We start from the raw sequence: 16,425 nt of genomic DNA, 5'->3' as shown, positions 1-16,425 counted from the left end.
GTCAGAAAGGCACAAGTGCCCTGGCTGCCTGCCTGGGACCCTGCTGTCACAGCATGAACACTGCTAGAGCAGGAGATGCTCTGCCAGGGGACACAGCACTGTCCACAGAAGGAGAACATCTAGCTAAAAAGGAATCCAGCCTCAACACAGAGCTGCATTTCAGTGAACAAAGGACACAACCACTCTTGCAGGGTGATTTGCACAAATGCCAACACCTTAAAAACTAAACCACCCTACAACTGTTTTTGCCATGCCCAGGCAAGTTCTGTGCCCTCCTTTTATACATTGCTAAGTTTTTCTCAAACCCTTTTGAAACAGCACTCAAACCCTTGTGGCTAAAGGAAATTTATTTAGGGAAACTGTCACAGGAGACACTGGAAAATTAGACTATGGGGTGGTGCCTCAGGAGAAACAGAAGGAAATTAGCTTCACCTGAATGCCATAATAAAAGGATGGAGAAGTCTGCTCAGGGGAAATAAAGAGGAAAAAACCAAAACAGAAAGCCCTCAAGCACTGTGTGGTTCAATCTTGGATCTCCATCTCTGAACTATTTCTTAGGAAAGCAAAAAGTATGTGATAAACAAAGAGGCCACTGTGACAGTATAGCCCTTCTAATCCAAGAGGCCTTTGAACCATTTTACATAAATGATAATCCAGGTCATAATGCACAAATTATGACCCACGAATATCCAAGAAGGCAGAGAGATGAGCTGTGAGGACATAACACAAACACTCCTCAGAAAAGACAGCCTGTGGAAATAAGAGACAAGGTAATAAAGGTTTTTCCTTCAATTCTCACTGAAGCAAAACTTTTTTAAAATAGCAATGCTAACTTCAACAACAACAACAACAAAATTAACATGCTAAGTAGACAAACAATCAGTACCCAGTGCTGCCATTCTCCAGAGCACAAGCCTCAGAGGTCTAACAGCTGGACCTGCCTGTGGGACAGAGTTCCTGCCACAGCCAGACCCCACTGTGCTGTGGAAAGCCAGAAAGGGATGTGATCAGAGCCCTAGGGGACTGGTACTGAAGTGTTAGAGGATGGGGCTGCTTTCTTACTAAGATCCAGTCAACTTGTTGGTTTCATATTTTCACTTTCATAGGTAGCTTTCTCCTCAAGGGATTAGAGTTGCAAACATGCCAAGGATATGTATGCTTAACTAAACTAAGGTGCAATTTTTTAACTTAAAACCTTTTAGGTATTTTTGTGCTTAAAAAATGTTTTAATTTGCAGACGTAACACTTGTTAACACCTTTAATGTAATTTGAACATCAATGAAAATATATACAGTACAAATGCAAATGCAGATGACATGTCCAACAACAGAGCAGCAGAGGAATTAAATGTTTTTAATATGTTTCTAAGGGCTTAATAAACTTGTACAGGTGAGTGGTCAATGTCCAGGGGGCATTTTTAATAAATGTATTGAAGTTCCTAGAGCAAAAGTTAATGCTTTCAGATTTTAGTAGCTTGTTTTACGCCTAAAATCTAGCTCCTCAACGCAAAGGTAGTGTGACATTCTATACCAGTCAGGTATTACTAACAAATTTAAGAATCTAAGTTGTAATGAAGCTGTCATATGCTGTTTGCCAATTCAGACTTCTTGGTAAAAAAGCCCACAACAACAAAGTAGTAAAAAGATGAACATTTAGGGGAAAAACAACATTACTGGAAAAACAAGGAAAATATTACTCCGCTAAAGGTTTCAGCTTCAGCCTGAACTACCTATTTATCCCATGCTAAAATGACCTCAGCATACTGAAATTTCCCAGTGGAAAAGTATAACACTCACTGGTACTAAGACAAGACATTCAGATATTAAGTTTGTTCAGATTTTAAACACAGTAATCCTGATGTAAATAGCTACAAATAAGCCATTTGTTTACTTCTCATATGTTAATGCTTAAATCAAAGGTTTCCCACCACCACCAAGTCAAATAACTACAAAACACACAATTTTATCTTTATAAACTAAAGCTGATCACCTTACAACTGAGTGAGAGAATACAACCTGTGAGCTTAATGCTTCCTATTTTTAATTTAAACTGTGTCTCAAAGATCCTTCAGTTCCTCAGACTGAATGTTTTTACAGAACGGGTCTGTATTACAACTCTTGGCAGAATCCAGTCTTAACCACTAACTTTTGTCATGCAGTTATGCTGCCTTTTAAGAGATACCTATAGTTAGAAATAACACACCTTGCCAAGGACAGAGTATTCGTATCAGGAGTCCATGTCCTTATTATACAGAGTATTAAAACAAGTAGTGAAGCATCAGGAAAAGTATTACCTTATTTGATGACTGATATAACACGGTTTACATATTTACAACATTGATATGAAAAATTATGTTCCAAAACAGGCATTCAGAAATATATTAGGAACAACTGTAAAGACTACCAAGTCAGGCATGAGATCAGGGTCAGAAGCTTTCAAACGCTGAAGATGCTCAGTACATAGGGAAACTGAAGGGAAAATTGTAGGTGGAGTTGGCAGGCTCTAGAAGAGGGTATGAATGGAAGAGGAGATTAAGACATTGGCAAGGGAGACTACACAGAACACCGAATAGAAAAAAAAATCAGGAGCTCAAATGTTTGCAAATGAGGAAATAAACTATAGTGTACAAAAACTAGATGGGACTTGAGATTGTAGTAGAGACAAAAAATAAAACAGGACATTAATTGTGCACATTGAATGCAGTTTTTCCAGGCATGGAAGTAGTAATTATCAGGGGACAGTGAGAAGGAAGCTAGGCTGAAGATAAGCAAAAGCCTGGAGAAAAACAAAAGAAGACAGTGTATTTTAGAAAAACTAAGCAGAGGAAAATACAGATGACTGTTAACAGTGTGGAGAGAAAGCAAAACAGACAGAGAAACATCAAATATGAACCCAAGACATCTAGAAGCTCATGGAACTATTTATATAGACAAAGAAAGAAAAGACTAGTTCTTACTGCCTTCTAGTAGTCTGTAATACCATGAAAGACAGTTTATAAAGTTACTACTTTGGGGCTGGACATGAGTGAAAACATCCATAGTTTTCACAGCTGCTCAAGACTATCACAGTAAAGCCAGGTTGATTAGAAAAAGGTGAAATGACCATTGAAAAACACAAAAAATCCACCATGGGATAAGACCTGGCAAAGGAGAGCTCACCAGCTCATCCTTCTCTGGCCACACCAGGATTTACTATAGCACTACACAGGTGCAGTGACAGTTGTGACCTTGACTCTGAGCAGAATGTGGCGAAACTACCAGCTACTTAACCCTCAAAGCACTTTCATACACCCACTACTACAGGAGCCTCACTCACAAGCAAGAAGGAGCTGAGGTCCACCTGCAGGAATTACAAATCCTCTTTCTGTCACACATTTTCATGCAGCAACAGCCAACATCCCTTGACTCCATTAACCTCCATAGTATAAAATCCCTTGCACAGATTGACACTGGTATTTTTCTAAAAGGGTAAAAGTAGATGTTTTTGAAATCAAAATAAAATGTTTTCTTTTTCATGTGCAACAGATCCAGGATTTGTATCAGAACATTAAGACTTCTAAACAAATACTCACAGCATAGCCAATCTCATTCACCTGATACTTCTACTACTTAAGAGCTACATGGCTGATAAAAAAATAACATACCAGTTCAGCAACAAAAGCCCTCCACAAACTTGAACTGGCTTTGAGTGAAACTCTCTTCTGCTACTTTTTCCCAGTAATTTTGAAGTGTAGTTTGTTTCTGTGAAATACCAATTTCTTTATATTAATACCATAAACATGCTGCTCACCTCTGGTGTCTGGACAGCAGAATTCCACACAATAGGTCTCTGAAGAAAAACAACTTGCTTTGTGGCCAGATTTCCTTCACTAAAATGTAAAGAAAATTGTTTTAATATTTTTAAGGCAGTAATAGTCACTGTAACATGTTCATACCTTTCAGAGCCAACTCTTAAGCTGTATGCGTGCAAGTCCATGAGTGAGGATAGACTACCAAGTATTAACTGGTTTATTAATTCCTAACCAGTTCTGTAATCACATGTTTTAAAAAGCATAGAACTGGGTTAAGGTGTTGCACAGAAAACAGGTATAGAACAAAAATTTGTATTACTATGATAGAGTTATTTAACATATCTGCTTTTGGAAATTAATCAAAATCTGCACCTTTATGTCTGAAGTAAAATTCTTTCATCTAATCTTCATTATCAAATATACAGCAATACTAAAAAAAATAGGCCAAATATCATGAATGAATAGGCCCAATCATGATATGTTGAACATCAATATTCAACAAATATCTCAATACTTGGTGGCAGGAAACTTGGGAGGTAAAATTCTTTACTGCTAACTAAGAGGTGTTTTCTAGTTGTAACCCAAAACGTACTTGACTCAGCAGGATAAGCTTGCTGTCTCACCAACTACGGATAAAACCACTCAGCTCAGTTTTTAAGCTTTACATCCACAACGAGATAAACAACACTGGCCATTTTGTACATGGGAAATATATGCATAGGAAGGACATAAAATATATTACTAAGATAAAGGAACAAGAGGAACTTCAGTTTTTAGTCCTGGAACTTTTACAAATGTTGATACTGTTGTGGTAGATATAACTTAAAGAAGCACTGTTATATTTTTTTCCTAAGTAAATACTTTCAGGAAAATAAATATGAAGAGGTGAAGTTGTTCCTCAGGAACCAAACTAGATGCTACCGATATGACATTTCAGAAATGTTATGTTCTTTTAGTATTGGTGACATCCTCTTGAAGGCATCATGTTTATTCTCATCACCTTTCCCTCAGACATACAGGTCAGCACATAAATTGTACTACAAAGTCCGACCCTGTGGTACTGAAAGTGTGAGAATTTCAAAACCAGAGCCCTAAGATAGGAGAGGAAAAAAAAAATCCTGTGCTTTTCTAAATATCAGCTACTACATTTTGATAAATTCTTCCCACCAAATCCTACTTCTGGGCAGCCTGCAACAAGATCTTAATGCATTCTAAGGAAATACACTGAAATACTTTGGAAGAAGGGTGACTACAGATCCATGAGTAGGCTAAAAGACAGTAGCAAAACAGAAACACAAAGAAGACCTGTAGTGAGTTCATTTAAGTATCCATGATTCTACCTATTCTATCATGACACATTATTAATACACATAACATGACAGAAAACTAATAAAGTGATGTAAGCTTGTACTTTCATATGGGTACATCACAATCTTAATAACACAAATGAAGCTGAGAGAACAGATTCTTGTTTCATGCTAGGGCTAAGACTGATAGAATTAATTTATACTTCACATAAGTGACTTGCTTCAAGAAAAAACAGGGATTAAAATTGTTCCTATGAGATCAGGAAGAGCTTTTTAACAGCCTGCCCCAGCAGAGCTTCTAGAAGTAAGTTCTGAGAAAGTACACAAGACAGACTATTCCCAGCACACTCAGCTACATCTGATCAATAGCCAGTGACGATGGTTTTGTGATGGTGTTTGGCCCCTCACAATCTTCCTTTCAGTCCAGCTGAACTCAAGTCATGACATATTTGCATGTCTTCCCTGGATGAGAACAGGCAACTACTTTAAGCTCCAATTTGTGGAGAAAACAAGGAAGCAAGGAGAATGACCTCACTTTGTTTTCTGCAGTAACAAGGTTTTCTGTTCTGAGAGTTCCAACCTCACTATCTGCATCCACTAAAAGAAAATGTGTTAGAATTTTATGTTACGACAAGGAAATCAGCAGTCCTGCAACCTTATTCCACTTGGCTAGTTACCTCTCCCTGCCTCAGCTCTGTTTGGATGATACCAACTGGGAAACCTGTCTCAAGTGAGAAGGCTGAGCACAGTCTCTGGCACGGGGAAGAGCCTATAGCTTACTTTGTAACAGTTTCTGCATTCCCTCCAAGCAAAGACAAAAACCCTATAGCTTGTACAAATTCTACTAGGGCAGAGAAAGGACACGATGGTGACCAGACAATAAGTCTGACCTGATTAAAATGCCACACACGACAAAGCAGCTATGAGCTTAATTCACAAAGAACTCAATGACAGTGGGATTTCCACAGAATTTAAATGAGAAAAAGTGCTTACAGCAAACCACTCCATAGCTTCCCTCACATTTCAACGACCCCTCTTTGCCTCAAAAGTCAGGGCATTTTGAAAACTTAGATTAAGTAGTTTGTCAGGATGAGTTAATAAGCACCAAGTGCATGTTTTTGCACTGTTTGGCTGCTGGCTTTCCAGCGCCTGCCTTGCCCACTTCCAGGGACTACAGCAATCAGTGAAGGGAAACACAGGTCACTGCAGAGTAAGGCTGCTGGAGCCTTTTTCCTGTCTCTTCTTCTAAAAGGGATGAAGAGCAACAGAGACTCTTTTGTTTAAAACATCAGCCATTTGCTTGTCTGCTTATGCTCTATGGGCAATAATTTTTTTTCTTATTACATGCATGTAGTTAACAAGTCCCCCAAAACACTGGCCAAGCCAGAAGCTAACCAGGACTGCCAATAGCTCCTATTTTTACTCATCTATTTTTTAATGCATGGACATTTTATACACAAAGCCCTTGGATTTAAGGGTAGACAAGGTTTTCTGGAAAATGAACAAAAGGACCAAGATAAATTCTTTTCACTCATTTCAGGTTTTTCCACTTCCCAAAATACAATGTTTAAGTCTTCTGGAACTTCACAGCATCAAGACTTTCAGTTATGACACAGATACCAGCTCAGGACAGTGAGTCTCCTGGTTTAAAGGATCTGTTCAGTCAAAGATTAAAACAACTTTAGAAGTTACTTGAATTTTAGACCACCGGCATATATTAAATTCTACAAACTCATGATAAGATCATATTAGTAACTGCAGTAGCACTAAGTTATCAGCAAAGTATCTTCTAAAATATTTTTTGCACTCACTAGATTTAAATCCTAAGAGGACTTGTAATTTTATCCTTGCTATATAGATTCTGAACTTCGCATAATTCCTGTCAAATTCTTGTCTTGAAGACATTTACCTAGTTAATAAGAGTTGTACGTAATGAAGGAGGCTCTTTAGGTCACAAATATTAGTGTAGATCTGTTTTGTATTCTTTTTTGGTCTATTTTTTCAGAAATTTGTTAACATTGACTATTAACAAAATTTACATGTCCAAGATACGGATGGATACAACAAACACTGCAACATATGCACTTTTTTTCACTGTGTTTTCTCATAACCCTAGAAAAAGAGAATCACTGACAGAAGAGGGGAACTTCTGAGGGTTATATAGTATGCTGACCAAAAAAAAACATCCCCAAACGACACAGTGCTCATTTTTCAAACACTGCACAAAAAAGCAACTCTGTGTTTCAAGAATAGGAAACATCTACTATTGCTCTATTTGTAACAGCAAAGATAACATGCCTCAAGGAACTGTTTCCTGCATCCAATACCATTGAGCCCTTGTAGCAGACCTACAGACTGTTGTCCCTGCCTGCCACAGGACAGTGATCCATTGACCCTCCAAACAGCAGGACATTTTACGGAGAGAAGCAGATTTAAAAAAGGAAAAGCTTCAAACAACAACAAAACCATACAGGAACAGACATTACAGCCTGATGTTTTAAAAAATGTTTCAAATCCTAACCAGATGAAAACCAGAAAAGGAACACCAGTACATGACAGCCCTGTCCCACCCCAGAACCTGCTAGCCTGTTGGTCACTCTCTTGGTCTGCAGACAAGTCGTGGGTCTAACAGCTAGGAACAGATCACTGAGTATCTGAGATGAGTGAAAGTTTTGCAAATAAATTAGGGTAAAAAGGAAAACAGATTAGAGCAAAATAAAGGTGAATGAAAATGGAGAGCTGGCTGCCCTGCCAACATTTGATTCTTAGAATTTTCTATATAGACTTTATTAAATTTATGTTTTTAAAAATAAATAAGACGCTTATTTGCCAGATTGTCCAAAACGTTGCTTATTATTCAGTGTGTCTGAAGCCTGTTAATATTCAGGCTGGGTTTGAGGCCAGAGCTCCAAGTCTGGAAAAAGAACAGCTGTTCAGCAACATAAAATGTCCTTTACTGAGACATCTAACTTGCATTCCTTGGATAATCCACCACCACAGTAATGGTATCTTTCATATCAGACACACAGTAACCATCCAGGAATTTCTTCTCCTCTTTAAATACCACCATCAATGCCTAAAAATAGCATTTATCAATCACCACTTAGCCAGTCAGGATAGAAACACATTTCTTCTTGGGGGTTGGACTAGATGATCTTTTGAGGTCCCTTTCAACCCCTAGGATTCTATGATTCTTTTTTGGACTAGAAATTCTTAATTCCTAATTAGGAATTCTTGTTCATGGGCTTTTTCTCTTTTACAAGAAAATTAAGTTGCTGTATATTAAATACATGACATGTACATAAAACATGAATAATCTTATCCCTTCCAGAAGTATCTCATAAGCCACACTAGGATAACAAATATTACTCAATTCATGCAGACACCTCCCATACCCTTCAGGCCAGAAAACAAGGATGGGTACAATTACACTCCTTGTGGGATAGAGGAGGTTTGAGGCTAAAACATCTCTCTCATTCTATGACTCACAGTGCACCATGACTACTAAAATCTCTCTCCCCCATTGCCTACTCTTGTCCTTCAAGAGGTAGATCCAGATCTTGAAACCTTACTCTCAATCTCTAGATTTGGCCAAAGATTCCACCTGTTTATGAAAACCAGGCTTGGTGGTTCACAGACCCTTAACAAGTCACTAGCTAATCCACTTAAACTACAAAGTTTTGTTTCAAGAAATTAAAGGATAACCATTTTGCTTCATACTGTGAAAATTGCTTTTCTTGGGATCAGGAACTTTAGAAATTAAGAATTTCATAGACTTCAGAAGAAAACAAAACAGAGACCCTTAAAAAAAACAATACCAGAACACACCATATTGTTTTATCACAGTTTCTTCTGGTTTTGCATTTTACCAGTTGGTTAAAATAAACTATTAAAAAAAACCAAAACCACCATAAAAATCAACCATCAACACGTATTTCTTGACCAGAAAAACCTCCTTTTCACATGGGTGAGTTGATTTAATTAAGTCAAATCACTTGAACAAAATTCCACTTTCTTGGAGCAACTCTCATTGAACCTTTCTATTCATATCCTTTTTCATGCTCTCTTTATTTAATATAGCAAGGTCTGGATCCAAAGATTACAGAAATCACCCACTCTTTCCTTGATCCTTAACAAGCCCTAAACCATGCCTCAGTATATTTGTTTTCAAACCCTGGCAATCTTACTCTAACAGGAGAATAATTTATAAAAGTGTATGCTTAATCTCATGTCCAACTTGCCATTTTTGATACTGTAAAAAAAAAAAAAAGACAGTATTTTTTTGTTAAAAACAGAAAACCTGGAGCCTTGTAGGTGATCCATATCTGCCATTTAACCCTTCGTATATAGAGCCCCCTCAGTAATTTAAATTAATATTACAGTAAAAGAACTGAAATCCAGTAGCTCAATACTATATTTCAACTACAACATAACATCTACATTACAGAAGGAAACAGTCCAATAACTTGCCAGATTAGCACATTCTCCTCCCTAATTTGCAATCAATACTGCATGATTGTCTTGTGGCAACATGACTTCTTACATAGTTTAACTGAGTCATTCACCAAGTCCCTAAATCAGGGAAACATTTCAACGCTTGCTTAAACTTGAGGCATAGGAGTAACCCCATTGCTGAGAACTGGGTATGTGACAAAAAAGCACCCTAAATAAAATCATTAATATTTAGATATAAGCAATGTATTTTAAATTTAGGATTACTGGTCTAGTTATAAACTTGCTGAAGTCAGCAGTCCTAAAACAATGTGGTAAATTAGATTCCATCATAACGCTACTTACCTCTCAAATTCTATATGCAAGTAACACAGTTAGCAGTTTTTTCCTTTTACATTTAAGCACACAACTAATCACATGCTAATACCAAAATGCATACACCAAAAATGCTGTAATCCAGTATTTGGGTACCTGTCATGTCGTACGACGGGTGTAGGCAGGACACAGGTCAGGAGCCATCCAAACTCAGCCAGCGTGTGCAATAAAGGCCCATAATCTGTTTTAATTTCACACCCCTACATTAATAATTATAAAAAGTAGTAAAGAGACTCCGCACAGGTTTTATTTGCATTTGTACACAAATTAAAGCAACTCTCACTTATAATGAGATAATCCTTTGAGGTGACATTGAACTGTGTTGTCTGGTGGAGATTCACTATTTCAAAATGAAAACAATTTGAGAAGTTCAAGAGTACATAAGATGAGGAAAATCAACATGAACTTTTATGAGCCCTGATTCAGCAGGGCAGTCAAAGCACATCATACTTGTTCAACTGGTCATGTTGCTAAATTAATGCCTAAAACTTCTAAACACCCTAAAGAGGTGTCTCAGTTGACATGTTTAGGTATTTACTTCCCATCTGAATAACAAGCATTTCACCTATCTACAGAAGTTTTGGTGGTTGTTTTTTTATTTGCTTGGGTTTTGGTTGTTCTTCTGGGTTTGGGTTGGTTGGGTTTTTTTTATATACAAGGTCTTAGTTTTATGCTGTTTCTTTTCATTTTGATAAATGTATTTCTCGTTGAGTATTTCAACAGTAAGCCTTAAATATCCTCCAACAATGATTATTTCAGATGTCATTAATTAATGCCAACAATCTTATAACATTAAAATATTTTTAAACCTTAATTTTATTGCTGTACCATGCTCCAGTACTGCATGTAAATTTATTTGGAAAAATCAGGTTTTTCATATTTAGCAGTACAGTGTTACTAAGAATATACATTAGAAAACGGAACGGAATGAGTTCACTATAAAATTGTCTGTTCTGTTTCTAGTTTTTGCTATTTTCTTCCCCTTTTTGTTTAAAAATACTTCAGCACTTTGTCAGTAGAGCTGCACTTACTGTCTAAGTTGATTTGGAACACATACATAAAACAAATTACTTGGTGGTTGTATTTGTTGGTGTGAACATCTGTAAATGTTAGCCCTGCAGCCTGTTTTTTATGCACATTAACAGGCCACAGGCCTGACTTTTTTTATGACTCAGTTTTAGATTAGTTTATGCAGGTGGCTTAATTAAATTACGCATAATATTTATCAAACACTGGTACTTGTAAGGAAAACCAAAGAAAACTAGAAATTGGAAACCATATTGCTAAATAATCAACAGTTTACCTCAATGACTGTCCATTGTTCAACAACTATTGCATCATTTCCTTTCCTGTTAGAGCCTGGAACCCCAGCACCTTCTTCTTCATAGATAAATAATCCTTCTAAAGATTTGGGCAAATAGTCCCCTGTGAACAAAACGACAAAAACTGAAACCAAGTTTAGGCTGATACCTTAGTGAGATGTACACATGGGCTTGTTGGGCTTGTTTTTTGTCATTGAACAGTCCTCTAAAACTGAGACAGCAAATAACTCAAATTTGTAGTTATTTCTGCATCTAGTTGCTGTCTGATGAAGTATGCAAGTCACATTATTCAAAACTCTCTATACAATCTGAACTAGGAAGCATTTCATGTTCTCAAGAGCATGAGCCACTTCTAATTTCCTTTATTTGACATTTCAGCTGCAGCAGACAGGCACAAACTCTTTATTCAACTCCAACACTATATGCCTGACAATCTGTGCCTGTGGGTTTGATGCAAGAGAGCAATAGGGTAAGTGAAGCACCAAGTGCAAAGCCTAGCTGCTCTTGCTTAAATACATACACGGCCACAGGAAGAGCCTGAAACAGAAGTGATTTTAGGAAGATTCCTGATGGGAAGGAAGTTTCAGAGCACAACTCTGACTCACTTGTCAAACCCTGGCAGTATCCGTTTGGCTCAAACCAAAGATGTGCATCAAATATTGGTTCCTCTTCTGATCTTGCTTCTCTTAAGAGCCATTAGAAAGCCTTCTGTGCATATGTACCTTGACAGCTGACTATCTTAAACTAAATCTGAACAGTAAAATTATGTAATCCTCATAATATCAGATGTAAATCCTCTCCAATATTGCACAGAAAGATAAAGAGATTATTATTTTGTCACAGCTTCAGGGAAGGCAGATGAACTTAACTCCTACCAAACAAAGAAAACTTGCAATATACAACTGGTCTGGTTTTAAAATTGACCAGATTGACACCAAAGTTGTGTCACATAAGCCAGGAGTGCCTGTTTTTTGAGCATGCTTGCTAACGTACCATAAAACAACCACTATTTATTCAAACTATTTTTTAGTATATTGCAGGCACAGATCTATGAAGTTCAAGTTATGATTATTTACATGCTAGCACATGTATCTCTTCCACACTTCTGCAGAGACACTGGACATAGCTTAATTTTAGCTTACACCTAAATATAATGTGATTGTATGTGGAATTAAATATATGGCTTCCGACTCAAACGTGCATATCTGCACAACTCCTATAATTAATAAATATTCAGTCTTATAAATTAACAGACTTCGACATTTTTTTAGTACTCAGACACCTAAAATGGGCAGTCCACTTATAACATGTTAGAATATTTCTTTCTCTATCACTGTTCAAACAATGACAAAATACATTAAGACTTGACACAAGACACCTTCACTCAGCAGCAATTTGAGACAAAATTAATTCATAAAGCACATCACACCAAAATCACCTCTACTGAAAAAAAACTGCATGGGCAGCTAACTGGTTCATCTGCTCCTTCTATCAATTACAATAGTGTATCCTTGCTTAAAAGTGCTGCATGACAGATAAACCAGAAAAAGCAAAAATACTGCCACAGCACTTATAATCTTAGATACTTCTATTATAATGAGAGCCTCCAAGGCAGCTACAAATGGAGGAAAGATTACAGTTATCCAAATGGTTGCTAAAAGAGAGCTTACCTGGATTATTTTTATGACTGCAACCTCTTTTGGCAGCAGAACATTCAAGTTGGTAGTTAAGAATTAACTTCATTATTTTTGTTAAAACTTCCTCCTACCTTAAACTGGGTATTGAATTTTGATCCTGGTAGAAAGAAGGTTCTGCTGAGTCTGCAGAACATCTGTAGGGTGCAAACCAGAGGAGGAGTTCTGCAGCTGCCTGACTTGTATTGAATATTTTCATTAAAACAACAGCTAGAAATTGCTCATTTCACTGAAACTGTGTAAAAGGGCAAGTACTGCTAGAGACAACTCACACTCTAAGAGCAACAAACAAAGCTGAGGTCAAGATGACAATTAGATGTAGACACAGACATACAAGAAGTAATTCTAGTAAGGAGTGCAAGGGCTTATATATTTTCTCTCCCCCAATAAGCATTTTAGGTTTCCCTCTGTTGGATGCCAAACTTCTACCTGGTTATAAAACTCTCCGATGTTCACCTCAAGAACAAACATTTTAGCTCAAGAATTCAGTAGCTGAAACAATTTCTTACTGTGGCTAGAGACACTTGATCAGCTGCAAAATTCCAACCACATAGTGAGCTGTGCCTTTCCATATATCTAGTTTAATTCAGCAGTATCCCACCAACGAGTAACTAAAACACATACCACTCAAGTCAGGCTGAAGCAGAAGCACCAACTGCTGCAAAGACACAGCATGAAATCCCTAAATAAGTCATAACCTGGGTATTAGAGATGAAATAGTCATTCACAGAGGAGAACAGACATATACTAGGGAATGAGAAGACTGCAAAACTGTTGTTGGACAACAGCTGCTAAGATTAATTTCAACAGCTGCCAAAAACACCCCATAGTCAATTGTAACGTATCATAAGGGAGCTGTTTTCCAGCTCTAAAAAATCTGTACTGAGAACTAGAAGTCTGATTTCTCACCTCTTCTCCCTCCAAAGGAAACTGTCCTTCAACTGACTTCAATAGATAGGAATTACAGTTTCAGAGCAAAAAAGATGGTCAACACAAACTGTGCCATTAGGCTGTTTTTGTGCACAGATGTGCAGTAATTCTACCCTCCTTGTAAAATTAATGCAAGAAGCAGATGTCAAGTGACTTATGAAAACCACTTCAATACATTCTTAAGTTAACTACTGCACTTGATCATCAGCCTGAGTACTGTAACAGTTGCCTAGGTCTCTGAGACCTTTTCAACAAACTTTTTACAAGACTTTTCTCTGCCACAGCCCTGAGTTTTGCTTGCTTACACTGAGCTGCCATAAATAAGCAACTCTAAAGGAACACCAACAACTTAGTACAAGATATAAACAAATCTAACTGAAGTATCACATTAGTGAAGTAAAAATTCTGAGTCTGCTATCAAACACCATTAATAATAAATATGTCAGGCTCTCTTTGTCTGTTCCCCTTACACTACAGTTCAATTGTTTTCTTTGCATTATTTTCAATTTATTGCAGAACAGTGATTACATACTATATTTTTTTTTTTTACAACAACTCTAATTTCTGGTCAGTATACTTCAGGCAATAAAGTTTCTCCTGCTGCCAGCAGTGGCACAGCACTGTCTCACAGCTCTGCCAAAGGGCAAGAATTTGGGCTCAACAGGATATGAGCCAACGGCCTGGGCCAGAGATGGCCCTGCTGATGTTGGGCTTGTGTCTGTTCATCAGGAGGATGAAGGACAGGCACTCTGAAAGAGGTAACAGGATCTCTCCAGGATACAAAAAGATTGCACTGAAACTGGCAGGATAGACATGAATGTCAAAATCCTGTGGCCTGAAGCTCTATCATTGTAACAATCTGAGTGTTAACTGAGTCGACAGATTCCTGCAGAAGTGCAGGAAGAACCAGGGAAGATGCCCCTCCCAGCTACATGAATCGGTCCTGGAGGATCAGCCTAAAGTCGAGGCAAGGACAAAACCAGATTTCTCTACTCTCTGCATATGTTCACATCTGATCAGAGCAACCTGCAGAAACCTATTGAAACTTCAGGATCAACAGTTGCATTGTAATGCAGTTTGGTGTTTTGGAAGAAATTCTTAAACCCAGCAAAGAGTTGGAGAAAGGAGTCACCGAAAGTCTGCCTAAAGTTTAATAGTACAGCAAGCACAGTGGAAACTCAAGGTGCTCTTTTGTCTCATTAGAAATATTCAATACAGTGCAACACAGTATCTAAATTAAGCAGCAGAATATGTACATCAGGAAAACAAGTATCTAATGATAAACAACCACAAAAACTAGCACAAAAGGTCTGTTTTGTTATATTGGTACACTACTGTCCTGCTTTGGAAATTCTTAATTGGATAAAACAAAGCAGAATTTTCAAATTTTCAGAGCCGTAACTGCTCAAAAATAAGTAACTCTTTTTAGTTATCAGATTCTTAACATTTAAAATGAGTACCTGAACATGATTACATATTGCTCTACATCCCAAAAAGCAAAACATTATCTACTTTTCAAAAATTATGTAGTGAAACATTAGCAAGTAAAACCTTCATGATATTCTGGGACAGTACTCACCTTTAGAAGTCTCCCAGTGTACAAAAGAATCAATTAAGGACAATCCTTGTTTGTAATAAAATGTGGTTAGTTCTAGCCAGTCTGCTTCCAGTGTACTAATAATGGGCCCCTTTCTTGTTACCTTCATAGACAAAACACCTTCATGATAGGTCCAGCAGGCAGAATCATCATCAAAAACATTGAAGACTGTATACAGCTTGTCTGAAAAAAAAAAAAAGAAAGAAGAATGAACCTCTGGAAGACAGTGCCCCCCCCCCAAGAAGTTAAAATTATCCTCCTCCCATTTCAACATGGCTTTCTAGTTCTAAGCAACAGTTTAAAGAATTGTTTCCTGATGTGACTACACTCAGCTTAAGCTTGGGTTGTCACTAAACCCTTTAGGTAGCTGGGTTTTGTGTAGAGAATATATATTACAGCTAAGAGAAAAGGTCAGTGGAAACTGGCTTAATTTTTGCTACTCATGGAAGTTCTGCCTACCAATATTTGGAATTACTATAACTGAAGATTCAGGACAATCTTCTAATTTTTTAGATATTAGGAATGCCTTGTACAGTATTGATGTTTACCTATTATTTTCTGACTATTACTTAAGTACCGGTATAATTAATTGCCCATTGGGGTTTCCCACACAATAACTGATGGTGTCTGTCTCACTTTAAGCACACAAAACCTTTGTCCTCAAATGCTTTTTTTACCTAGGCATTAAGACAGCACTGTTTCAAAATCAGTCATAAACAAGCATTCATAAAAACAGTAAAATTCTTAAGTCCACACCATTCTAGGAAAATACTGGTGAGAAGTCTAACTTCTAGCTATATAAATGCATCCTACAAATGTACTCACACATCTCACTGCTGTGGTGAAATACAAAGCAGCTGCCAAATATGCTTGCAGATTCTTTAATACTTCAACATTTGAGCAGCCTAAATAAACACAAACCTCTAGAAAGCAGTATTCACATTGCAAAAACAAAGGA

General features: G+C 37.3%; 1 protein-coding gene across 6 annotated transcripts in view; it reads right to left on the bottom strand.

Moving 5' to 3' along the window:
• RFTN2 (raftlin family member 2) overlaps positions 1-16,425 on the bottom strand; it is a 34,821-nt gene that overhangs the window by 6,063 nt on the left and 12,333 nt on the right. For all 6 annotated transcript variants that reach the window (XM_051623699.1, XM_051623700.1, XM_051623698.1 and 3 more), the window contains 4 exons: positions 15,450-15,650; positions 11,228-11,349; positions 10,021-10,124; positions 3,790-3,868 (listed from right to left, as the gene is read on the bottom strand). In XM_051623699.1, coding sequence (XP_051479659.1) covers positions 3,790-3,868; positions 10,021-10,124; positions 11,228-11,349; positions 15,450-15,650 — 506 coding nt within the window. The remainder of the gene's footprint in view (positions 1-3,789; positions 3,869-10,020; positions 10,125-11,227; positions 11,350-15,449; positions 15,651-16,425) is intronic.

Source organism: Apus apus, chromosome 6 (genome assembly GCF_020740795.1).
Source record: "Apus apus isolate bApuApu2 chromosome 6, bApuApu2.pri.cur, whole genome shotgun sequence".
Classification (NCBI taxonomy): Eukaryota; Metazoa; Chordata; class Aves; order Apodiformes; family Apodidae; genus Apus; species Apus apus.
The sequence above is the reverse complement of the archived record's forward strand: the minus strand, read 5'-3'. Positions and strand labels throughout refer to the sequence as shown.